A 26,817-nucleotide genomic window follows, 5' to 3' on the forward strand; every position below is an offset into this window, starting at 1 on the left:
AACCTTGGTGTTACATATATATACACAAGGCATTGGGGCAATCATGGTGCATCTTAAAATGTGAAACGAATGAACTTTTAAGAAGCACAATCGCCTAATAACATTTGGTAGTGTGAGCATAAGAGAGTTGCTGTTCTGTGTTGGTAGCATTAAATAGGATGAACTGAGAGTTAGTTCTGGATCCCATGTTTGCAGCAATGTTACTGAATTGTCATGTTACCTTTCAAGCAATGTTCTAAAGATACTTGTGCCACTCTGCTGGTGTCTTTTGAGGTGCATTGTCCAATTTACCAGTAGGTGATTGCTGCATGAGAATACTACTTTGTGGAAATGCTTGAAGGAAATGCATGAGAGGTGACAGTAAGCATTGCTTCCCAGAGAGTGTAGAATCATTTTGCACTCAACCTGTTTAGGATGTTAGCCACCGATTTGAGCTTGCAGACACATTGTTGTAGCAGGCAGACAAACTGAGTATTGTATTTCAAAATCTATAAAATGCTTAAAACCCCTATTTGGGGCACTGAAGCACTTGTGTACATGGTTAGCACGCTCCAGCACTTAGGGTGTGTGGTTGACAGTTTTTTTTATTCTATGTGGGAAGTGTTTCCAAGCCATGTATAACGACCACCAAGGTGTGGTTAACTTGTTAAGGAATGCAGCAGTTAGTCATGTGATGGATCAGGAAGTGTGAGGGAGAGGTATGAAGTTTATTGTTTTCAGTAAGCTGGCAGCATTGAGCAGCTCTGCAGGCCCCTTTATAGTATTTCTTATAATCATAGTCCACTTCACTAGTCATTTCACTTTTGATATTTTGCTTAAAGTTTATGGTCATGAGTCAGATATCTGATTTTCATTGTGAAATGTGAGATGCCAAGAAGTGTTTATAGTATGTAGGTTTGTCAAGACTAAATCAAAGTTCTCTGTTGGCCAGTGACACGCGGTAGATCTCTTCAGTTATTCCATGCCTGTTTAGTTAGTGATGGGTGATTAAATGCTGTGGGCTGGTACACAAATAGCTGATAGACAAAACCCATAGCGGTTTGTCTTATGTGGGTGTCAAGCAGTATAAGGGGATTATGCAGCCTGCATGAACCTCAATCTACAGCTGAGTATTATGGTAGTAGTATTGAAGTGTGCCAGGAAAGTCATATATTGTATTGTAATTGAATTTAAAATAACAGTTACTGCTCTTGTCAAGGAGTTAAAGTGCTTTACACTGGGCAGCACACTGCTCTGAAACCCAAGTACTGATTTTTTCGCAGGGGAATACCACAGCACATATTTCATGACAGTGTGAGGCATATTACAGAAGTTACTGGCTCCTTCTGTATTTCTAAAATGCAAAAAGGGTGCAAAACGTGGGCACAAATAACTGTTGCAATTGCAGCACTTGTAATCTAAAATGGCACTAAAAGTCTGTCACACTTGGTTGGATATTTTATTATTTACTGTTGGTTAAGTCATGCCCAGTATCATTTCATTGTCAACAGAGAAAAAGGAACATTGTAATCCAAAAATATTACTTCAAAAGCACGTAATAAAGAACCTGTTACTTACTTTCGGTCTTTTCAGACTTTTGATTGAAAATGTATCTTTTGTTAGGTGGTCATACCGTTCCCTACTGACCACATTAAGCCTGAAAATTCACCTGCATGTTCAGTGTGGGCCACTGAAAAGGTCTGAGAGGATATTTTTTTCTCTGCTAAATGGATAATATGTATAAATTTTCTCCCTACATTCACAGAAATCTAATGCAGCATTGAAATGCAGGCGAGATTTCATCAACAATATTTCCATAAACAGATAAGCCACTTTATTAAAGTGAAATCAGTATTTGAACTAAGCTTGTTACAGAATGATGACCGTCTAGCAGAGCTGATAAACTTGACTGATGAAGTCATGTCTCTTTTTACTTTTCCTGCAACATATGCTCCAGAACAGCTTAGCATCCTACGGGCCAATGTGGTGGCTCTTTGGAATGCCCCGAAGGCAGTGCTACTTTAGGCTGACAGAAATCTAATCCCTTAATGCCTTCAATTTAATTTGGCCCTAAAACTTGCTTCTAGGACAGTAGCAATGAAAGGATGTTTGCTATGCTGCTTGTTTTGTACACATCCTCTACAACTAGTTCTAAGATAATGTTGAAATAAAATATAGTTTCCTTGATAACTATTGTTTCAATTGGTTTTAATTGTATGTATAATTAATGTAATAATCCCTCCGATTCTCCTAACTCTACTCTGATACAACAGGAATTACCTTTACACTCTCTTGGCTCTCCCAGTGGTGTACCTTAAAAAGGAACTCTTTGTGAGTGCCTATGTTACTGGAAACGTGAAGTAAGGAAAGGACGAGATGGTGGTACAGCAAGTGTCTCTTAAAGGAATTACAGATGGACTAGCTTTTGAGATGAACTGGCTAATGTCAGGATATGTTTGTCACTATGTGCAACAATAAATGATGACGTTCTTGGTGGTCACAATGACCCTGGGGATATAATTTCAGAGGTGGACCTTATGTAGCCCCAAGGACCTTCATTATGAGTATTGTGAAGGTGTGGCAATAACAGAGGTGGGAATCTCTGGGGTGATGTGTGTCATTTGTGGTGGCAGGAGGAATGTAGGGCAGGCTTGTGTCTGTCTGGGGGAAGCACAGACTGCTCCTTCTTGGTTGATGCAGAGGCCTGACAAGGGCTGGGCAATTTCGTTGTCCGCAGCCCCTGTCCTTGCCGCATTGTATAGGCTCCGATATCTTTGGGTCTGAAATTATGTCAAGTTTGCAGACCTAATAATTCTAGCCCCAGAGTAACTTGGAATTGCGAGATGCAGAATTTCACCTGGAGTTCTTGTTCCATGTGAAATACAACTTGTGATGAGGGCCCATATGGTCATTCTTCGCTTAATTCAGGCTCCAGGGTCACAGCCTTTAAAAGTATGTTAAATCTAGGGACCACATTGTTGGACCATTACATTTTGGCCTCAGTTTTTACTCAGACCTCAGCAGACATTGCATCAACTGTAGCTTCTATAAGTTTATCCTATATGTAATTGAGTATGTCTTAATCACCCTATCCACTGACTGTTAATAAAGCTGTAGAAAGTTTGTTAGGGGAGAAGTTTTCTTTTTTAGATTTCATGCCAGCTATTGTGCCATGTTGCGGAACATCAGGATCACAGTTTACCTACGACAGGGTTATCTACTATGGTAGAAATCCCCTGTTATCCAGGCAAGCCATGAGATAAATGGAGGTGCCTAGGCTCATTCATTATTTTGGGTACATTGCACATTATTTTGTTAATTTCTAGAATCCAGAGTATTGACTTGTAGTTTGTCTTACGTTAGCCACAAATAAGCTGGTAGATCTAACACTAACATTAAAGTGCAAAGTGGGCACGTTGTACAAAAGCACATAATTCAAAAGTCAAATCATACACACATCTTATAGTGTACTTTCCCTGCAGTATCTCTTAACAGACATGACTTGGAAAATAGCTTTAGGTCGAGCACATAGGGACCTGCTGCATGACACTGATTTACTATGGCTGTGGCATGAACTGTCAACACTGGCTGAGCGAGATGCAGGGATTCCGGGCTCTCATTTTGGATTGGATCAGCTAACTAGTTTTATAGTCCCCATCAGCAGTAGTAAAGCCGTTTTTTTTATAAAAACTGCTCAAAATAAATATCTGAATGAAGAAACTGAAATGTTCATCAATGTTTTGATGTTTGAGGTTCAAAAATCATAGATTGTAATCCGTCTATGGTTTGCAGCAAATGATTTCACTCTATTATCTTACCTTATCAGGTCTCAAACTTCGAAGAATTATGATGCTTTGCAACGAATTTAAATTTTCATCCAGTGGTTTTGGCAATGGAAGGTTGTGTGGTTCTTTACTGTCATAGATTTTACGCCATTCATTTACATTTTGACGAACATGTTCCCTATAGAAACAGAAAATCTCATATCTTGTATACTTGTTAAATAATATTCTTTACTGTTTAGTTCACTCTACAGTACAATACTGATACACACCATTTTGCATAAAAAAAAAATATATAAAACAAACATTTAAGTGAACAAATATTTAATTATGCTATAACTAGACTTGAAAATAGTTAGACCCTTACAAATCATCTCAGGTGTTGTTCCTAAAAGTTTAAAGGACATATTATCATCTATATGATGTGACAATGCATAAAATAAATATTAAATATTAAACTCTTAATTTAGAAAACAAAGGACAATCATGGAAGTTGCTTGGGGCACATGTACAATTTACTGGTCACAAAATACTAGTTGCAATTTGCGATCAGTATTTCTACAAAAAGTAAATATATTTATGTACTGACCTACGTTCCATTGGTTTGGTTCTGAAAAAAACAGAATCAGGCTGAGTAGCAATATGACCTACCTCATTCATTGGGGAGGGGGAGGGGCTGGAAATCGTGACCTAATCACATGGATGGTGGCCTGTAAGGGTCAGCAGAACACCATCTCTGTGACTGATTTTCAATAAAGTAAACATCTTGTTTTTCAAAATATCAGCCTGCGTTTAAAAACGTTTTTTTGTTTTTTTTTAAGTTTAACAGTTTGTAGTTGTCCCCCAAACTACTGCCTATTGCTCAACGAAAATGTTTACATTCACAAAGGAGAAGAGGTCCGAGAGGGCCCCTTCCCTTTTGCAAATACATCACCATCTCCTTTTGGGTGCCATTAAATGTCCAGTTGCCTTGAGATTTCGGTCGCACAACATTGATACATAAGATGCTGATTCAGTATTTGCAAGGGATGCCTACAACATGCCCCCTTTCCAGATACCGAAAGGTTTTTCATTAAAAATCCAATTTTAGGAGTTAGACAAACTTCCCCAACTCTCAAAAGGGGGTTAGTGCGCAGGAAAAAGCTTTTTAAAAGTCCCAAACACAGAATCAGAGTGTTTGGGGTCCGATCAAATGCTTAAAACATCTGGCTCATAACACCAAGATATATTACAGTTTATACAGAATCTTTCCTTACAAAGATGTCTGAATATAACTTAGGGAGGTTTAATAATACAGCGGTACTATCTTCAAAGCATTAATTTTCAAAAATTGGGCTAAAGTGGATGTTTTTAGGGTCTTTTTTAATTTGGTTGCTAAATAAATAATTGAAAAAAATTTAAACATTTTTAAATTGAGGAATGAGTAAACCTGCAAATGAGCTTTATGCTTTACACACAGTGAGTTATTTGTTGATTGGTAACAAATAGCAAATCAGGATACAAACCAGCAGGAAATCGATTGCTTTGAAGTAGCTAAACCTGATTTTATTGGTCCATAATTGAGAAATAGTTGATTAGACAGACGTTCTGATTGGTTTATTCTTGTCTAAATAACAAAGTTAGACCCAACCGACATCTAATGAGTATGGAGAACACTCTGCTCTTATAGAGTGGTTGCTGAAGAATACAGAAAAGGGGATAGCTTGATTGATATGAAATTCTGAGATGATAGGCCTGATTGAATATTGGCCGATGTGTTACCCCGTCACAAAGGTGATGGATATCCCATCCGCTGAAATCTAAATCCCATTTTATGCTATAGGGTTTAGATATTGGGGGATGTGATATCCGATACCGCTGCAACAGAATAACAAATCTGCCAATATCGAAATTAGGCCCTATGTTTCGAAGAAAAGAAGGGTGAGTTCTCATCACCACTGTTCTGTATTGGAACACAGTAAAGGGATCGCCAGCCCCAAGAGCTTGTAGGTCACTGACTCTACAAGCAAAAGTGATGTCAACTAGGAAGGCTGTTCTCCAAGATAGATGATGCAATAACGCATTGTGTATGGGTTTGGAAGAAAAGCTCATTCATTCATTTAAAACAAGTATTAAATTTAACTCCCAAAGTGGAGAAGGCATTTTAACAGGATTGTACTTTTAAGCCATTGAAAACGTTATTTCCGACTGGCAGTCTGAAAAAAGAGACTTGGATAAAACCTCTCTTGTAAACTGCTATTGCCGCCGAGAGAACTCGATAGAGGTGAACTGCTATCTGACTTTAGCCAGATGTAATTGCTATGGCAACACCACTTCCTGACAGTCAATGGGATTAAAACTTTGTTGTGGGCACCACATATAAAATCTTTTCCATTCAAAAGAGTTTGACACCCTTGTGGAAGGTATTTTGCTTCTCTCAGGGTATCATTGCAAGCTTGTGGTGGGTTCTAATTTCAGGACCATGCTGCCAAATTCAACATCAGATTGGGATGACATATTTGGCCCAGTTGCCCTATCAGTAAGCTTGGTCTGCACAATAGTCTTTTGTGTGGGGACAGTGATTTGAAGAAGGGTTATGAACCACTACTGGGGCAATTATTATCATTGTTGACTTGGAGCTCCTCAGTTTCAGAATAACCACTCCTACTAGAAGAATTGGAAAAAGTATTTAGTAATGTTTCTGACCAGTTCATCAAAAGGCATTGCCCATTGACCACAGTTACAAATCTCCTGCAGTTATATATATAAATCTTTTGTTAGAAGCTCCAGCCAGGAAGATGGCTTGCAATACCTTTCTGTCTAGGAATTATTCATCATTTTCTTCAAAGAATCTGCTGAGAAAATCTGATGTTTGATTTTGTTGCCCCGGGAGATGAACTGCCTTTATGGGAAGTTCTGGGCTACCAACCATATCCAGATTTTCAAAGCTTCCAGCGAAGTGGGGTCTTGACCTGAAGCCAACTTGCTTGTTTATGTAGTGCAGTGTGGTGATAAGCTCTAAGATCTGACCGTCTATCAGGCACAACTGGAATGCCATGAGAACTAAGTGTACTGAGGTGCGCATCTCATCCCAGTAATGAGGTATCTGTTACAATCGCAGTTACCATGGAACTTCCTGCATTAGTTTGTTTGCTTTAACCACCTGACCAGAGACTGTTTAAGGAAATTTGAATTTGTTGTACCAGTTACTCTTCTGTTGCCCCCATTTGAAATATTGCTCCAGTGGCCACATACAGAGTTTTGTATTTGGCAAAATTACAATCTCAGAATTGATGAAATCTGATGGGCAGTAGAATTTGGAAACCTCTTGAGATGCTGACACGTTTATCAGATGGAAGACACTCTGTCCTCCAAAGAAATCACCCTTGTTTTGTATCTAGAGTCGCTCCCAACTAAGTCAGGTTCTGAACCAGAGTTGATATGGATTTCTGGTAATTGAGTTGTAGGCTCATCAATGAAGGAGCAATCTTGTGATTTGGAGATCTTCCTTTAGTCTGCTTGGGTTTCTTGATTTGAGAAGACAATCGTTCAGGTATTGCACCATATAGATCTTCTGGTGAAGTAAGTGGGCCCCTACCACTGCTATGCATTTGAAGAAGGTCAGAGGAGCGGGCTTCAGTCCAAATGCACAGACAGCATACTGGTAGTACACCTTTCTTACCAGAAAATGAAGAAACTTTCAGTGCTTCTTCATGTATAAGATGGGGAAATATGCATCCTGAAGATCAGTTGCACACATCCAGTTTGTTTGCACTGGATGAGGGAGAATTGGTTGGCTAGTTGCAGGTATAAAATGGGTCCAAAGTACTTCTTTGGTCTCACTATCTTGAATAGATGCCACTGACACTTAAGATAGGGGACCACTTCAGTTGTTTTTTTTTAAGCAAAGTAGCTGTCTCTTTGCACAGGTCAGCTAACAGTTTTTTTAGCTTGGATGCCAGCAGTATGGGCGGTGCTCTGAAACTATGCGAGTAACCATCTGCACAACACCACAACCCAAGTGTTGCTTTTAATGTTTCACCACTTTTTGCATGCTGTGAGATATGACCCCTCACCAGAGTTGAGCACTACGAGATAGGATAGATAAGTCACTTTCTGGTTTTGGATGGGTGCCATCCAAATAAGTTGGCTGACTGGGTTTATTTGATCATCGTGACTTGGCACCTTGTTAGTGGTGGTAGGAGTACCTCTGCTAAGCTTTCTCTTGCTGCTGATGGGGCTGGTGGAGTCATCCAGGGGACTGAACCCACCGCTGTTCATAGTATTTGCAGTTTTTATGGACATACATACACCCTAGTACTTCTTCCTTTCCCCTAATCCCGCCGCTTTTACAGTCTCCACATTGTTTTTCATGTGGACAGTTTCTTCTTCCATATGGTGTTCAAACAGTAAGGATCCAGAAAATAAAAGATCATTTGTGCCTCTGTTTTCAGAGATGTGAGCCAAAAGCAAGATGATCTTCTAGAAGTAATACCATGACAGTACCCAGTGATGTTGGCAAATCAGAAGAGTCTACTCATACAATAATGTTCTGTTTGAAATCAAGAGGACTTCCTGTACTATCTCAGTGAAAACCTGCAGTCTGTCTCTGGGCAACTGCTCTGCAAAATTGTATAAAGTTTCCTAGAGTGCCCAACCATATCTCCATATAAGAGCTGTAGCACTGGTAACCTTAAGGGTAATATTAGTTGTACCACAGATATTCTTTCCTGCACCGTCAATTCTTTAGATCTCCCTGTAAGTGGAGCAGGTGTTTCTGGGGACAAGGTGTGGCATTTTCTGACTGCTGATGCTATACCCGAGTAAGGCTTTTTGGTTAAGCTGATAGAATTCCAGAATGTGTATTTTTACAATAGGTAAGTAGCTGTGGTCTTTGCAGTACCCAGAGTCAGAAACATTTTCCTCTGCTAGCATACAAGACCATCAGCTAGAGGAAGTGATGGCCTGGTATTGAACAAGGCTGTACTTTCCCATGATCCCAAAGACAATCGTCCAGGTATTGGCACATGTGAGGAACTTCCAGAGGAATATTCAGTTTTGCAGCAAGGACATCCTCAAAGGCCTATAAGAAATGTTCCAGCTGGTGAACCAGAAAAAGATGTGGGGTTAAAAGAAGAAAAAGTGTCTGTGTCCCATCTGGCCATATTTAAGGACAATGAAGCTGACCTTTCATATTTATGCTTCCATGGCTGATGACAAACCTCTGAAGGAATATCTTGCAGCAGCACAGGTGAACATAGTGCCTCTGGTGGATAATTCTTAGGTGATTGTTTTAGGAAGAGGAAGCCTTTTCATAATTGGTGATGGTGAGTCTAGCCCTGAAACCTTTCCCTTTGATGTCAGACGTGGAGGCAGATTTAACAGTCTCAAAGGTATTTGCACCAGGTCCCCCACAGGAAATCTGAAGACGAAGCCCCAAGTGGAAATGGTGTTGCATCCCGGGTAAAGGACAATCTGAGACACTCTGTTCGTGAAAGAAATCTCTGCTATTGATGAGGCGGATTACAATGGAATGCTCAATGTTGGCCTTTGTGATCCTGTATAAGACCTGACCTTGAGTGCTTCGTCGTTGATGCATGTCTCAGTGGTGAAGCATATTTTGACACTGAATGGTGACGTTGATCGAAAAGGTGAGGTCAGACAATGGGCGTGTTTTGACATCCAAGATCTTCCTGATTAGTTGTTGTGCTTTGATTTCAACAAAGATCCAACTCCTGACAGCAATCTATTTGATGTCAACAGATCCTTAGGAGAAGAGGGCTTACTCACAGCAGGAGAAGAAACTTCTCAGGTGGATTTTTGTTGATTTGCCTTCTCTTTGGCCTTCAGATCCTTACGCTTGCCCCTTAGTTTGAGGCCTCATGATCTTTATGTATCCTTTTGAACACTTTGAAACAAAAGTCATATTTAGCAGTGGAATGTGAACTTGGGAGGCAGACCACACAGCCTTGATAAGTATCTGAAGCTGGTTTATTCCTGCCACATGAAGGGTAAATGGTGAAGGCATCATGACTGGAAAAACTGACTGGAAAATTCAAAGAAAGGTTGAAAATATTTTTGTGTGATGAAGAACTTTGAATGATAATGAAAAAATGGAAGCTGTGAGTGAAAAGCTGTGGAAATTGGCTAAAAGCAACTTCCACAATGTTTTGAGGTCCCACTCTCCAAAGCTGGAGAAAAGAACTCTCTGTCATCAGGAACTGCCAGAACACAGCATTTTGGGATAAGAAGCATCTGTAGTTCTTAAAGGGACAGGTGGCCTCTGTTTTCTACAATGCCAATAAAATGCCTATTGGGCCTCATTCTACCATTTTGTAGTAGCAGATTCGCATTACCAATATATTTCTGTAATGGTATTTTTAGTGCAGGAGTGTAAATTCTGGAAAACATTGCCCTTGAAAGGCTGTTTAGAGAGTGCTGTTTACATACTAGACATGCTACTTTGTTCATTAAAAGTTCCTGGGTCCCTGCATGCAGTGAGGAATTATATCAAAATGTATGACCATCAATGATGATCCTATGATGAAGAAAACCAGTTTGCTATTATTAGCATAAGTAGGTGTGCCAGATGATTATGATAAATTAAAGCTCCCATCTGCATTTTGTCTTCTAGGCAAAGCAAGCGAGGCCTGAATATCCCTCCTAAATTGTCTGCCCCAAAAGAAATGATGGAATCAGGCTTCCCCTCATACGTTTTTAAAATGGGGGCAAAAGAAGCACCTATGAGCATGATCAATTGTACTAAGCAACTGTAGAGCAGCATACTGACCTACGAAGGGAATTCCATTTTCGAAAGACAGACAACCGATAGCTTCAATATTTGAAACACTTGACCTGTTTCAGAGTTGCACCATTTAATATCATTCATATAATTTATCCTGGGGATTTGAGCCAAAAACATTTTTGGAAAAACATTAATTGAAACAATAAGCTACAGAGGATTAACCGAGCTTGCAATTTCTTCTATGATTGGTCAATTAACAAGGTAAAGTCAAGATGCATTAATTAATTTGCTTTCTCCTTTTCACTGCATCATTGCTCCAGTCACACTAGGGGGGAATTATTAACAATGTTGTTAAATAAAATCGCTGTAAATATGCAACTTGCTAAGCTAATTATTAAAGACTATCTATCAATGGTCCAAACCCCAGTCCAACTGTCAGGTATCAGAATACAACAATTTAGCTGCATCACAAATACTCGAGGAAATAAATACACTTTCTAAAATTTCCCATGGTAATGTATTTGGGATCTGTCAGAAACATTAGACATTTCAGTATAGGTCATGCATAGATTCCACAGTGAGATGATAAATTATTTGTCAGTCATCTGAGAAAAGATAAATGCTTGGTTGTCGATCATAAGAAATGTAGGAAAGCCAGCCGGCACCACCAGTAGCATTCCTTTTTCCTAGTCCCAGTCTACTAGGCATTGCAACTTTAACCTGACTAAAGGTTTACCAGCAGAAGTCAAAACTTATAGTAAGAATATGAGTCTGCAAAAGAGGGGTTTCCTTTCTTATACACAGGGACATAGGGGCTCCCAGGAACCAAAGAGGTATAAATCCTTCTTCCATTCAGACATTAAAAGCATTTTAAAAACACCAGCACTGGCCCGCAACTGATTTCAACATAATAGTTGTAATACTGTCCAGGCGTGTGGAGCGATGGCAATTTAATGATGATACACTTTTTTCAATAGGGGGATGTTGAGCCTTCAACGAATATGTCAGCCTTGTAAGCAAGCAGCTAGTATTTCATGACAATAAAATGAACCATAATCTTCAATGATAAAAAGGGATTTTGTGGTTTCTAGTTCTTCTCCTCCTTTGGAAGCCAACTGCCAAAATGGGGAGAGAGACTCCCCTGCACTAATCAAGGGCCTGCTGGGAGATGAAAAAATACATATTAAATTTTTCCACTGAACAATTTAGCCCTTTTTTCATCTAATTTCTCTGGAAAATCTCTTTAGTCTAAATCTACAACTGAATTTACGTTAAGTCCTTTAGGCCACCACCTCTAACTAGTTTAACTCTCCGCTGTTCGCTTAATGGGTATGTTGCATTTCACTGCAAAATACCCTGAGTATCATTAAATATCGACCCTATAAACCAGTTTAGTTCAATTGGCCTCAAGGATTACTAGAAATGGCCCTACATAAAATAGGAAAATATTGTTAATCTAACATACTCTTTGCCCCCTTTTTCGGTGTTCCAACTGATGATCCCGGAATATAAATTCTAGGACTAAATGTTGTACAAAAGGGAAGGTTTACAAAACAAAATAAAAAATGAACCACTGATAGAGCAGAATGTATTTGCTATAGGGGAGCCTGCAGGAAAAGAGAAAAATAAACAACTCTTTCAAAAAGGGTATTTTAGCTTTTACACAACACTCTGGTTAGAGCAATACTCAACACTCTATAATGGTCACAAATATCATGGCAACGAGAAGTCAGTGATTAAGTTAATACCGAAATCACCCATATTCCATGTTAATTAATTTAATGCTAAATCAGAGGTTTCCCAAAAAAACTGATTAATTAAGGTTAACCTCTCTTTCATAAGAAGGTTTGGTCAAAAATACATATTAATCACAGTTAGTTATTAGTCAAAGGAGAATTTGAGATCAGAGTACTGTGTGTGTGTGAATGTGTCACCAAAATAAGTTAGTTCTTACACTATCAGCAAAGATCACAAACTGAACAATACACAAGCCTCATATTTTAATTATTTATGAGACTAGTATTGTATCTTAAAAACACCCTTATCCCCAAAAGTCATTTTAAAGCTACAGAGACCAAGTCAAGTCCCGAATTGTAGTGCTAAGTCTTAAGTCAATTGTACTTACCGTAGCTCAGTATTCCTATGGGCATTTGTCCCTTTGGACCCTTGCCCGCTGTGGATAAGGGAGAGAGCAGAAAATAAAATGGATTATGATTAAAAGCCATGATGGCCAATAAACGACTTTATGAAACTAAGTTTACATCTCAATCCTAATTGTTATATCTGCCAGCTGTGCCCCAAAACAATTTTGTTCCGTTTACAGATCATTTTGTGGAAGCGCATTTCTGGTGGAAAAACAGGCAGACTCAGTGTTGAACGAAATTCCGAAGAGGTACAGGACTTGCTGACGTCCACAAAATTACTTATGTACCTGTAGCTCCTACTCTCCCGATTAGATATCTTTCATGCTCTTTGAATATTCTGTCATCAGGCTGGGATATAGTTGTACACGGAACTACCTAAAACAAACAACTTATCATCGATGTTACCTGAAATATGGCTTTTCTCTAAAGCCATTCTTGCATTTCGAGTAATTTGAAGGATAGATGTCTTCTCTGAGGCCTGCGAGTCTGCAGTTTGATAGGCTGAAAGAGCAGTTCTGCAGACTGAAAACTATTATCTCTAAGATTTATTTATTTCTGCATACCGCTATAATTCCTAAAGCTAAAACTCTAGGATGTGTAACCCGAGACACACATCTGCGGTATCAGGCTTGACCCTCTTATTTCTCCATCAGTGGACGAATAACTCTGCTGTGTAATGCCAGACCCTTGAATCCCCACAAGGGTTAGATCTGCTATCTACTTAAAGGTAAGGTTTATGCACCTGGGGAAGTTGTGGGGTATTTCTTCTGTGTGAGGCCAAACGTTATTATGTTTCGTGTCCTCATGTTCCATCATTTAGTTCTTTTATTTGGGGAGAGATGGGGATTTGAGTATAAGACTATTAATTATATCAGAAAACTCACTTTGAAAATCTAGTTTTTTACCATGTTGTTTAGTGGTGTTTTCCTTCATCAAAACCCTCAAGGCGCAAAGCCTACGAATTCCAAAATCATTGGGTATGTAACCATAAAATAGACACAAAAGCATTTTGGACTCACAAACAGGGTTTACCGACCCAAATTAAATACTAATTAGGAAGGGCTGTGAAAGGGGCATTACTTCCTAATTTCAGTTTGGTGTATCATGTATCAGTGGTTTGGGACTGCAATTGCAGTTGTGAATCTTTGACTAGTTACCAACACCTCAAAGCATGTGGGATATGAGTCAAATAGGGAATGTGTCTATTGGTATACCTTCTCTTTTGTGAATGATGATAACATCCTCAGCGTAGGTTGAGACAGGGCATTTTGGAAAGGGAATTGGCAGTGATCCAAAAGACCACTGCCATTCCACCAATGTTTTCTGCTGTACAAAAAAGTTTCCCATTTAGGAATGGAAACGCGGGGAGGTGGAGTGCAGGTAGGGTCACTAATATCCATTAGTACGTAAGTCCCACTGCAAAAAAAGAAGTTGCAGCTTGTTACCAGTCTCTTTGTACATTAGGCCCATAGTGTTTTGACATTTCCATTAATCAGTGTTAATCCATGCAGTGGCGTAACAAAGGCCCCCACAGCCTCCGCAGTCTGCAGTGCGGGGGGTGCGGGATGAGCTCCAAGGGCTCCCCTGAGCACAGTTCATTGTGCACGGACGCGAGGCCCCTGACTGGGTCCGGGGGGGAGAGGCCCCACCTCCAGGTACTTTACAGAGGGGCCCCCTCAAGTTTTGTTACACCACTGAATTCATATTTATATTGCTTTTATTTACCTCATAAATATACACTCACACCAGACTGTATGTAGAGCTTTAGCACATAAGGCTCTCATTACAAGTAAATCGGTAATACTGAACCTAGTGCAAACTGTTTTTTTTCGTCCAATGTAATCTTACAACCTTTATGCAGATTTCAGAACTTCCACGCCCACATTTCACCAGGTAAGACCTGGAGAAATTTGTCGGGGGTGGGTGGATGGGGAAGGCACGAAATTTGAGTTTTGGAGCTCGGAAAGAGCTAAACCACAAGGCATTACCTCATGTGCACATATACAGCAATGAAGCTTTATCAAGGAACCTTGGCATTTTAAATGCCCTTTGCTGTCAACGTGCACTGCTACTAGCCTTAAACGTACCAAAGCCAGTATGAAAAGGCAATTTAAAGAAGATCTAATGTGTGCATATTTCCATTTCAAAATACTTATACAAGCTGAAGATGGGTAAACAATTTGCTCTGTGCAGTAGGTATGTGTAAAAATCAATAAAATGAGGAAATTACAAGTGCATGACACTGAGACTGTGAGACGAATTCACCCAATATTTGGGGATACACATTTTTATCTGAAGGAACGTATATCTTTGAATATTACCTGAGTCCTTTAAATGATGGCAAATCACTAGCCCGGCATATTTCATCCCAGCTCTTATCTGGCAGCCATGAGGGGTCTGGATTTGGTAGTTTGTTCTCGAGACCAACTCCCCCAGTCAACAAGAACATGAATTCTGCATATTCAATCTCCTTCTTGGCCCTGCATGGAACCACAGTGCACAAAAACAAACCTTTTAAAGAGTACAGATACAATCTGGAATGACAGCCTGGTGGTTTAAATACATCAGATTCGCATTGGCTAAAACCAGCATATCTGACAGGGACACCTTAATCTGTCACGAAGGCCCATCAACTGATGGGATGGTTGTCTTTGGCACCACATCTCCTTACACATAACCACTTTAATTATTTCTGCGAAGGGAACGTTTGGTATCCCCACTGAAGAGCAACACGGTAAGCAAACAGCAATCTACATTAGCAATAACAGGGACAGGGATTTTGCATCTTACATTATTCATGACACTTATCCTAGAAATATTTTCAGTACTGGAGAACTGTTTGGGAAAATGGGATGAAGAATAAAGGACCAATGTAGGCGTGTGTTAATTATGTACACAAGAGAAGCAACGTATTTAGAAAGGACTTCCAGCCTTGTTTAGAGTTTGGTTGAGGTGGATACTTCTCACACAGATGGTGGAAGTCTCAGTCTGCCATATTACAAGTACATATCACTTATGGCACTTAAAATGTGGCAAACAGTGCGTCCTATCCGCAAACTCCAAATAAGTCCCTCTGCTTTAGAGTTTTAGACTATGGACAAGATATTTTCCACATACACCTGCAGAACAGTCTATTGAATGCACTTTCTGTACTTTTTAGGAGTAATTAAGCAGCTAGAATTAGCCAATTTGGCTTTGGACATGTTCCTCACATTTTTGTATGGAATGGTCTGCTGATCAGTAACATAAAAAGAGGTAAAAGAGAACAGTGTTGCTTATTATTTGTACAGTGCTTCTTACAGGCGTGAACCCTGCTTCAATGAGCTTGAGTTACTGCTAAACCTTGAAGCGAATCACTCGTAATTAGCACATAAACACCTCAAAACAAATATACGATTGAAAAGGCACATAAAAATGCTATTTTTAAATCACACTTGACCTTCAAGAAACAGGATCACTTTAGGGAAAGGAAAAAATTGTGTGTTAACAAGATTTAAAGTAACAGGAGTATACAAATACCAGGTTGCTCCTTCACATTTGCATGGAATTGCTGACCAATCGATCGACTTAAATTCATCAATGTCAAGGTAAGTGCAGCAAAATGAAGACTTTTGGACTGATGAACAGCAGAAGAGTAAATTAGTTTCTGGTGCAAACATAATTTTGTCATTGTCAATTAATAAAAAATTATCTTTTTCAAAGGGCAATGCAAGGACTTTTAGCCATTTGCTGTACGTCAGCTAAAACTAGCTTCATACTTCACACTTCAGGTATAGTGTGGTAAAATGAAGGCATATTACTATGTAAGGAATACCATATAATGCTTTCCGGCATCTATATACGTGAGCTACAGTTCTAATGTTACTGATTACAAGGTCCTGTTTGGAATCGTGTTTTCGTCACATGTTGATAGATTTGATGAAAATGTTCCCTCTCTAGATTTTCTTTAACTATCTCAGCTATAGGAACTGACCAAAAGGAATTTCTTAACATGATGTTGTAGTCCCAGTGGCATTACTTGTCTCTCATGCCGCACTGGCGTTGAAAAATGTTACCTGGATATGGTGACACCCAGCACATAAATGGCATTGGCACGCCTAACAAAACACAGCCACTGCAGGTTCACACCCCAGGTACGCAGTGAGAACTGTAGTGAAACCCAGAGAAAGATGGATTTACATACATTTTGATCTGTGGCCCCAAAGATGTTGAGGGCCATGACCAATAATGTTCAATGTGGAAAACCTACTTGTAATCCTAGTTTTTGACCATGGAGTTCTTTCCACATTAATAAAAGGTAGAACATTCTTCGGACATGTATGAGATCCTGGAACACTATATATAGATATATATATATATATATATATATATACACATATATATATATATATATATATCAATCATATAATAAGGGAGAAGTGTGAGAGTTCATTTTTCAAGTCCAGTGAAAATCATAACAAGAAGCCAGAGTTTAAGACAGTGGCCGCAAGTCACAGAAGGAGTGGAGAGCATTTTTGAATTTGGAGGGATTACCCATGTTTAAGAACCGGAATTACAAGTAACGCTTCCTTCTTGACAATGTGACTCTCTCCAATACTCATAAAAGTTAGAAGAGATGCTCCAAAAGCAGATTCTATTTCAATTGAATGCATATGAAACCCTTGTTGATGGCCGTTTCACCTCTGTATCATCAAGTGTCTGTATTGTAAGATATCTGGAGCCAAGCGGTCAATGTTTGAAGGCTGTGGTTTCAAATAACTCTTGACATCCTGGACATAAGATATGGTCTCATTGGAAGATTATTGTGCGGGTTCAGAGACAAGTGGAAAAGGTCAGGGAACCACCAGTGATGTGGCCAATCAAATCAATTAAAATCATTTTGGCAATCACCTCAGGGAACAGAGGAATTCATTGAATAGCATAGAGAAATTCTTTTTACAAATTTCTTGTAAGGGAAATTCTCAGACGTAATGGCTCGGAAGAACCTGGCGGCACAAATGCAACACTTTGGGGGTCATTTCAACCATGGCGGTACCGGACCGCCAGGGCTGAAATGACGGAAGCACCGCCAACAGGCTGGCGGTGCTTCTAGGGTCATTACGACTGCGGCGGAAGTGCCGCAGTCGCACCGCTAGGGCTGGCGGTTTCCGGCCACAATGGCCCCAGCTGTAGTAATCTGCCCAGGGGATTACTAGTCCCCCTACCGCCAGCCTTTTCCTGGCGGTTTGAACCGCCAGGAAAAGGCTGGCGGTACGGTGAGTCGCGGGCCCCTGGGGGCCCCTGACAGGGCCCCATGCGGCTTTTCACTGTCTGCTATGCAGACAGTGAAAAGCGCGGCGGGTACAACTGCACCCGTCGCACGTCCGCAACACCGCCAGCTCCATTTGGAGCCGGCTCCCATGTTGCGGCCCACATCTCCGCTGGGCCGGCGGGTGGAAACTCTGTTTCCGCCCGCCGGCCCAGCGGGGATGTCAAAATGGGCACCGCAGGAGTGCGGCCGCATTGGCGGCCGCATGGCGGTTACAATGTTGTAATGAGGGCCTTTGTGTTTTCCTCTGCTCCAAAAAGATCAATATCTAGTACTTCCCAAGATGTCTTTTAACACACTGTCATTCAAAACCCATTCATGCTATTTAAGTAAAAGGGAACTGTTTGGTGTTCAGGCTCTCTAGAAGGTGAATGGCTATGAAATGTATAATGAGTGTTGCAGACTTTGAAACCTAAGACATTCCAGTGTTTGTGGCAGATTGGTAGATACAAATAAGCATTGTACAGACACAAGATAAACATCCATTCCCTATGCTGGAGAGCGGGAAAATGTGATGAAAAGCTAACATTCTGAATCTTACCTTCTTTACCTATTTGTCTGTTCTTTTCAGGTCTATAGTTGGACACAACTACTATTTGGGTTCTATTTTGCTGAAAAAAGTAGCAAGAGTAAACTACTTTTTTCCACTGATGTGCTTTGAAACTAGCCCGGCCTACAGAATTCCTATCCAAGAAGCATGTTGTTTCTTGAATGCGCTGATACGGACTGATCAATTGAAGGGCCATAGATATATTTGTGACAAAATCAATAAACAACTTCCTCGCAGAGCTCTGTTCTCAACCAACCATAACCTGCTTTGCATTCCTAAGATTAAAAATGCCAGTACAGGAAGGCATTCCTTCTCTTTTTTGGCTCCGAATTTCTGAAATCCTTTGCCAGATCATATTAGATGAGACAGATGAGATAATTTATTTGAGGGCCTCCTGAAGACCCACCTCTTCAGAGAGACCTAATGTAGGCTGGTTCATCTTCTGTCTATTCTTTTACTGTGTCTTACTATCACCTAACACTGGGACATTCCTTTTGGAGCAACTATTTTGCGCTGTATAACTCTATTTCATTCATTCATCCAGCGTACAAGGATGTTTCCATTTCAGTAATATTTGTGGATGAGACGAAAACCTGATTATAGATGCTTCAACAACTAGGAGGAGGCCAGATTAATAAATACATGACTAAAAGAATTTGGACTTGGGGTCTTACAGTAAGACATTTAACACCTTCCTCAAAGCAAAATCAGTGCACACATATGGCTTGAGAGTGAAAAGGTCATTAGCTCAGAGGTTCAACGAATCTAGATATTTGTTTAGTCATCTAGAATGATCGTTTGTCAATTAAAGGTAAATAATTTGCTTTGCCTATTATGTCGGCGGGAATCAATCAACCTTCCATGAAATAAACAATAAATAAACGCTGGAAAGTCAAGTTCCAGTCTGGTATTGCATTTTGGCAACACTGTTTAAATTCATTTCTATAAAATAAACACTTTGAACGGCTCCATTTAACATAAGGTAATAGAGAAATTCGGCAACATCAGAATTAAATACGTTTTACAATCTTCTTACATGAGAAGGTTGCAACAGAGTAGAAATGAAAAGAGCAGCTTGTCCTTCTCAAACAGCGAGCGGCACACATTGCAGTACAAGTTGTAAGTGAAGTGGTCATTGAGGTAACGCAGACGTTTTTCCAAGATTTTGGATTTGTTACTGAAACAAGTAGAAAAAGATAAAATCAGATAAACATCCAAGCAGAAAAAGAGAATCGACAGAGAAACAAGAATTTACTTTTCTCTTCTGACTGTCTGTAATTAACAGATTAGGTACATTGTTATTCATGGCTGACATATTAATAAATACTTTAAAATGTAAATTACCTGAAACCAATGGTTCATAATAAAGTATTTTAGATTCATGGCGCTAATATATTTGAATTCGTGCTGTGTTGTGCGTAAAAACCAAGATTGCTGTATTGTGAGGAGGGTAAAAAAAAATTGTACAGCACTTCAATTTCAGAGCGGCCTGCTGTTGTCATACTTAGTGCTGTGCAAAAAAGCACAAAACGTTGTGCCATGATGCAAAGGTAAGCAAGCGGTGTTTAGAGTGGGGATGTTACTAGAGGAAATAGACTCAAGTACAAGTTTCTACGTGCACGACCGTAGATGGGTAGCTTGCTTAACCAGTATAATTGGCAGAAATTATATGTTAGAAATGTGAGTAAACCATGCGACTTTCCTTCAACCACTGTTTTGCACTTGCTTTCATTTGGCAGTAGGATTTATACACGGCCACATCACACTTTTAGGCAATCTGGCTTTTCTTGGAATTCTGGGGTGTCTGCTATGTTCCTGCCCCATTACATCCCCTTTATACCTTACCCAACTTTTGAAGCGAGACAATATTGCCATCTGCACTACTTAGTGACCTGTGGTGCAAAAGGGAAGTACATATGGGCCAAGGTCTCCCATCATAAGCCAATGTAGTACACTCATTTCCAAGTCAATTAATGTTTGCTCTGCTCCTCACCTCTAGGTATAACCCCCAAAATACACTGTGTACCATTACCTCATGTGGACTAAAATGTTGTCTCACCAAGTTCTTTTGCACGACATGATGTGATCTAACACATTTATGTGATCCAATATGATACATGTGCTAAAGTTAGTCAGTTCCTTATCTTAGGCTCAATGGTCCCCCATCAATTGTCACCGATATCCGAATCACATTTTCTACACAAACCCCTCCTGACAATATAAAAACTATACATCCTCAAACTCACAGCCAACAATTGACAGTAGATAATCTTCACAAGGAACAAAGCTTGGAAATGCAAAGCAAACCGAACTTCTTCACTGCCTCTTGCCAGCTGGCAGTTTAGCACCACTCCTTCATATCAATCAAAAAGGCAAATAATGAAGGGAGATGAGATGAGTATTAAGGAGCAAAACACCAATGGAAATACCATTAACACAAGATACTAGATCCCTTTCACACACCTTTTTAAGTTTCCAACCTAGTTACAGGAAGTAATGCTTGAACCTGTTTTACCAGGGTATTCCCCTCACCGCACTGTTTTTGCTGCACAAATCCCTACTGGTAACACAATACCAAGAGCAATTTGCATGGAACCCTTGATTAAAATCGGGTTGAAACACCATGTGTGACTGATTTTTAACTTCTCACAGAACTCAGTATGAGGTGATGGTGTGGTACGTCTGTTCCAAATCTTCAAGCAGATGTAGAGCGAGAAAACTGTAGGAAAAGATGAACCCCTGTTGTACAAGTGACAACAGCCTGGAAAAAGGAAGAAACTGCAAGTTTTAAACTTTAAATTTGTTAAGGTCTGATTTACAGAAGCTGCACCTTCTATACTAAATGTATTTTGATGACATGAGCTGTATACTGCAATGCCGTCTCCACAATGTTTTGTGGTTGCAGTCCCGCAGTGCACACAATTGCAGGCTTTGCGATGGCACAAAACAAAATCGCAGAGTACCAAATATCTTTACAAGTTATAAATCTGTTTGCATCTCAAAATACACACAATATAATCAGGGGTGGCTCCTCCGCTATGGAAGCAGAAAAATAAAGGGATAATAAAAATATTTTATTATCTCTTTCATTTTCTGCTTTTGTAGGGCGGGCGGGGCCATCCTCCTCCATGTCAACAAGTGGAGGAGGAGGAGTGGTGCACTTCTACTGTAAGTGTGCATGTCAGTTTGGCCGGCCCTGGAAGGTCAGCCAAACTGACATGCGCACTTAGAAACTCTCCACTCTGCTATATTTTACAACTGGGTGGAGACCAAGCGCAGTGCCCCATTCCCTCCCTGAGCGGCATTTTTGCCCGTTGAGGCCAATCGCAGCACTTCTTTCATGCTGTGTAACAGCATGAGAGAAGCATGGGATTGGTTAGGGAGGGAAGAAGACAAGAGGCAGCGGGAGTGGTGGATCACGAAGGGGCAACTAAGTTTTTTTTTTTTTTTTACTGTCCGCTTCCCTCCACCGTGCCCCCAGCTCTGTGTGCTGCCCCCTCACCCCTTCCTGGCAGCAGCCACAACTGATTATAATTTTTTGCAAATGTTAATGAAGATAGTTCGTGAAAGGAGAGTTTCCATTCCTTGCAAACAGCAATAAAATGTATTATTTGAGACCACAAATATGCAGAGGTCACAAATCACTAAATAGACAATGATACCTCTAAGGGGGTGGAAGCATTTTGCAAAGTGGAAGCTGTCCATTATGGACACCTTCCACTTTGAGCATGTAGGATGAAGCATCAGAAGAGCAGACAGCTATTCAGTTGGCCGCTGAAGCCTCCCTCTATGACCCTTTGCATCACGCTATTTTATTTTTAAATTGTGGCCCCAGTTATTTAAAAAAACAGCAGCTGCAATGCTTTTATTTTGTAAACGGAAATGGAGGGATGGAGAACTACTGTTGCTCTTAGGCCTCCAGGCCCTCAGTTGTAGACATTTGGACAGATTCGCCAATGGAACTGGGTGAGTCCTTGTAAATATGTTTTGTCACAATAGTAAATTAGTACATAAATGGCAGTGGAAGAATATTCTTGATCAGTGTGAGGATATTGCTCAGAAATGTCCTCTTCAATGAGACTCAAGAATGGTACACTGGCCACTATGTTGTTAATGTTGAAAAGACACTTTTTGTGCAGAAACAAAGGCCAGCCAGATTAGCTCATTGAAATTAGCACACAACGGTGACACTTTATTGTGCGCCTGGCACAGACCAGGACAGTACACCCGATAATGTAGAAAAAAATGTGCTATCTCTTGCCTGCAACTGGAGAGTGCAGTGTCATAAGGCAGACCAGCAGTTTCAAACCACTGGTCCACTTTTCAATGCAAGGGGATGCGCAGTTCCGAAAGTGGGGCTTGGATCCATCACAGATAGGAGCAGTGAGTGACTGTACTGGCCTGCAAGGATGTCTGCATGTTCCTTGGGGCCCTGTGTCCATCATTCATGGGTCACCCCTGGGGGTACAATGGTTGTGTGCCACCTCATAAATGGGACATATACCGTGTGCCTCACAACAGCTTTATGTAGCTGCATCTGTAATACGATGCAGGTGCAAGAACAATCATTTTCTTTAGTTTGCATAGGGTCATGGCCCCATGCAAATGAGCGACTGCCCTCTTGGGATCATGTGAGCAACAGGGTTTGACTGGCCTATAGGGCAACCAGGCAACACCAGGCTGGCTGGTCTGACATGTCAGTGTATGCACTAGTTCGTCAACTGATTGTGGGCTTGTTGTACAATGTGGTGGGTCGGTTTTACGGTCTGGTGGGCCCATTTTTACTGTTAATTTCTCTGATTGTAAAACAAACATTGTCTCAGCAAGCTCAACTCTGTTCAGGCTTTAATACCTTGCAAAAACGCTTACAAGTTCAAATCTGCCCCAATTTCCAAGCATCGGCCACCTTAGCTATTTAATTCACTAGTGGGGCCACTTATATTTTGGTGCATGGGCATATTTTCTGTCCCAGTCTGATCCTGGACTTCGAACCCCAACCCACATCTACGGACTTCCTCGGCAGATACACCACCACTGTAACCGACAAGAACCACACACTGACCACCTTAAACATCCTCTCCACCCAGGACATCACCTCCTTCATGAAATCCATCCACTCGAGAACTCCCACAGACCCATGCCCAAACCACATCTTCAACCTTGGAAACCAAAGGATCTGCCAGGAACTCACCACCCTGCTCAACACCTATATCACCACTGCAACATTTCCTGATGCCTGGAAACACGTTGGGGTCAGACCACTACTCAAAAACACTCCGCCAACCCCAGTATACCCAAAAACTACTGGCCAATCTCCCTGCTCCCATTCACAGTGAAGGTACTGGAAAATATCATCAACAAGCTACTCATGACATACCTGGAACAGAACCAGCTACTCAATGCCTCCCAATTTGGCTTATGCAGCAATCACAGCACCAAAATTGCCCTGACTGCAGCCACCAACGACATCCGAACCCTCCTCGACTGAGGAGTAACAGCGGCTTTGATCCTCCTCAACCTCTCAGCAGCCTTCGATACCGTATCCCACCACCTGCTGATCAAAAGACTCCACTACATCGGCATCCAAAGGGATAACCTCAGATGGATCACCTCCTTCCTCACTGGAAGAACCCAGAGGATCCACCTTTCACCTCTGAACCCATGGGGATCACCTGCGGGTCCCCCTGTGCCTATCCCTTAGCCCTACACTGTTCAACGCATATATGACCCTGCTGGCCAACACTGTCAGATACCACAGTCTATTTGGTCTGCTATTTGTTTATTTTTTATTTAGTTGTTTAATTATGACAACCACTTTAGGTTGATTGACTGTACACCTCTATGGGGCTCTTGCATTATTTACTTTGCATATATGTTGGTGGACTCTTTGCCACTTTGGTGGTTTTATTTCTTCACTGGGTGTGTGATGTACTGGCACAAACTGGACCTTGGATTGAGCAGATTATTCATTGTTTCTTTATCAATTTGTCTAGAGACTGACTTCATGGATGGAACCTCGCTCTCTCTGTATATTTTATAAGCCTTGGATAATATATCTGTGCCCTGAGGAAGGTGTGTGACCTGTTGGCCACTTTACACTGAAACGTACGTCGGCACCTTTGTTCATTAGGAGGAGCTTGGAATTTCCTGGACTATGACTCTGAAGTTCAAGATGTCCACAATCTACATAGCAAAGGATTATATAAGGAGGAAACAATAAAAGAACCCTTCTAGGAACAGTTTGAATTGGAGATGCACCTTGGTCATTGGTGGACATTGAGCTATATTCAATTTATCTCATATGCAAATGATATGATAGTGCCTCCTCTTATGAAATATTTGTTGACCTATGTACTAACTAAGTAATTTGCCTTTTTTACTCATTTTTTATTGATGGATGAGTGTGGTATACTTGAGTATGAATGATGGTAGAGAGAGTTTTCCATTTTTTTACTTTAGAGCGCTCGTACATATATCTATATATCAGGTATTTATGATGAATAATAAATTTTTGCTTACTCTATTTAATATAGCTTAGTTTTTTATGTATGTATATATATTTCTTGCTCAACGGTAATTATTTTTTTCAGGATTCTTGTTGGAACCTTGATAGAAGGTGGGGGTTTTTTTCTCCCTTTTCCTTAGATCCCACAGTCCCAACATAATTTCCTATGCAGAGAACACTCAACTCATCCTCTCACTCACCGACGACCCCTCCACCACCAGAACCAACTTCCACAGATGCATGATAAGCATCACTGACTGGATGAAGAACCACTGGCTGCAGCTGAACATAGACAATACGGATGTACTGATCTTTGGCAATAGCAGCAACACATGAAATGGCCATCAGACCTAGGACCAGCACCCACACCCTCCAACCATGCCAGAAACCTCACAATCATAACTGACAAGAAGCTCACCATGAAATCACAGCTCAAAGCTGTCTCCTCCGCCTGCTTCCTCACTTTGCGCATGGTACGTAAGATTTTCAAGTGGCTACCACTACACATGAGATGCAGCGTGACACAGGCCTCATCACCAGCCAACTGGACTACGGCAACACCTTCTATGTAGGAATCGATGCACACCGCGTACACAGACTTCAAACCGTACAGAATGCTGCAGCCAGACTCATACTTGGCCTTCCCCAACAGACCCACATTACACCCCACCTCAGGCAAATCCATTGGCTCCCCGTACAGAAGAGATGCCTATTCATGTTGCTGACCCACCACACAAGGCTCTACACCACCAAGGACCTGTGTACATTAACAACTGCCTGAACTTCCACCAACCGTTGAGAAGACTATGCTGTGCCACCCTTTCACTTTCCCATAATTCCTGCATCTACCAAAGCAGAAGTGAAGGAGGCTCCTTCTCTCACATTGCAGCAAAAACCTGGAACAGCCTCCCCACACACCTCCAGACCATCACCTCACTTCCGCAATTCCAAATGGCCCTCAAGACCTGGCTGTTCGAATAAACCTTCAGGACCTGAAAGTGCCTGGTTACCCTATCAGGTGATTAGCCACGTGTTATAAATCCTGATTTATTGATTGATTGATTGGACTGCACACGTTTTATGCCAGTGTGGACCTTATTACAGAAGATGCAGTCAGTGCAAGTGTACTGGCTCCCCCTGTATTTCCAATGTGCACCCAGGGTGCAAAAAGCAGGTGCAAAAAGCAGGCACAAATGCCTTGTGTGCCCCTGGGCACAGTACATGCCATGGAGTCAATCACACTTGGTTGTTTTTTTTTGTTTTTTTTTACTGTGTTTAAAGTTACACCTCAGTGTCACACTTTCTGTGTCAGCAGAGAAAAACATTAAAAAGAAAAACATTGAAATGCAAATATATTCCTTCAAGACAACATAATAACAAAATCAAGGGTTTCAGAAGAAAGCTCACTGTTTATAAAGGTAAATGGAGGGAAAAGCTGACCAAAAAGCATGTGTGTGTGTGTGAAGGGATGTTTCAGTGAAGGGATGTTTCACCTGCCCTACAGGGTGCAATGGCCTACAGGGCAATCAGGCACTAACCAATGGGCTGGCCGTTTCTTTTTTTTTTTTTTTAGCAATTTTAGTTTTATGACCAGGTGGATCGGTTTTTGTTAATGTTTATTTCCAAATTTTACCACTTTATCCCATAGTAAAATTTTACATCTGGTAATAAAAGAATGATAACTGGAGATAAGCTTGTTATGCCGCCATCTGCAGAAAATATTAAATTCAACATTAAAATTAGCATACCATGCACGCCACGAGGATTTACTTTATTGCATAAAGTGCAATGCAATGTCTGTTTGTAAAACTGTATTAATAGTTAA

At 40.7% G+C, this 26,817-nt stretch overlaps 1 protein-coding gene across 1 annotated transcript in view; it reads right to left on the reverse strand.

Annotated features, from left to right (window-relative positions):
- Positions 1–26,817, reverse strand: part of DNAH12 (dynein axonemal heavy chain 12) — a 937,015-nt gene that overhangs the window by 187,048 nt on the left and 723,150 nt on the right. Inside the window, exons 60-63 of the mRNA XM_069206470.1 lie at positions 19,524–19,664; positions 14,951–15,109; positions 12,611–12,658; positions 3,798–3,942 (exon numbers count right to left, since the gene is read on the reverse strand). Of these exons, the coding sequence (XP_069062571.1) occupies positions 3,798–3,942; positions 12,611–12,658; positions 14,951–15,109; positions 19,524–19,664 (493 nt within the window). The remainder of the gene's footprint in view (positions 1–3,797; positions 3,943–12,610; positions 12,659–14,950; positions 15,110–19,523; positions 19,665–26,817) is intronic.

Source organism: Pleurodeles waltl, chromosome 9, assembly GCF_031143425.1.
Source record: "Pleurodeles waltl isolate 20211129_DDA chromosome 9, aPleWal1.hap1.20221129, whole genome shotgun sequence".
NCBI lineage: Eukaryota > Metazoa > Chordata > Amphibia > Caudata > Salamandridae > Pleurodeles > Pleurodeles waltl.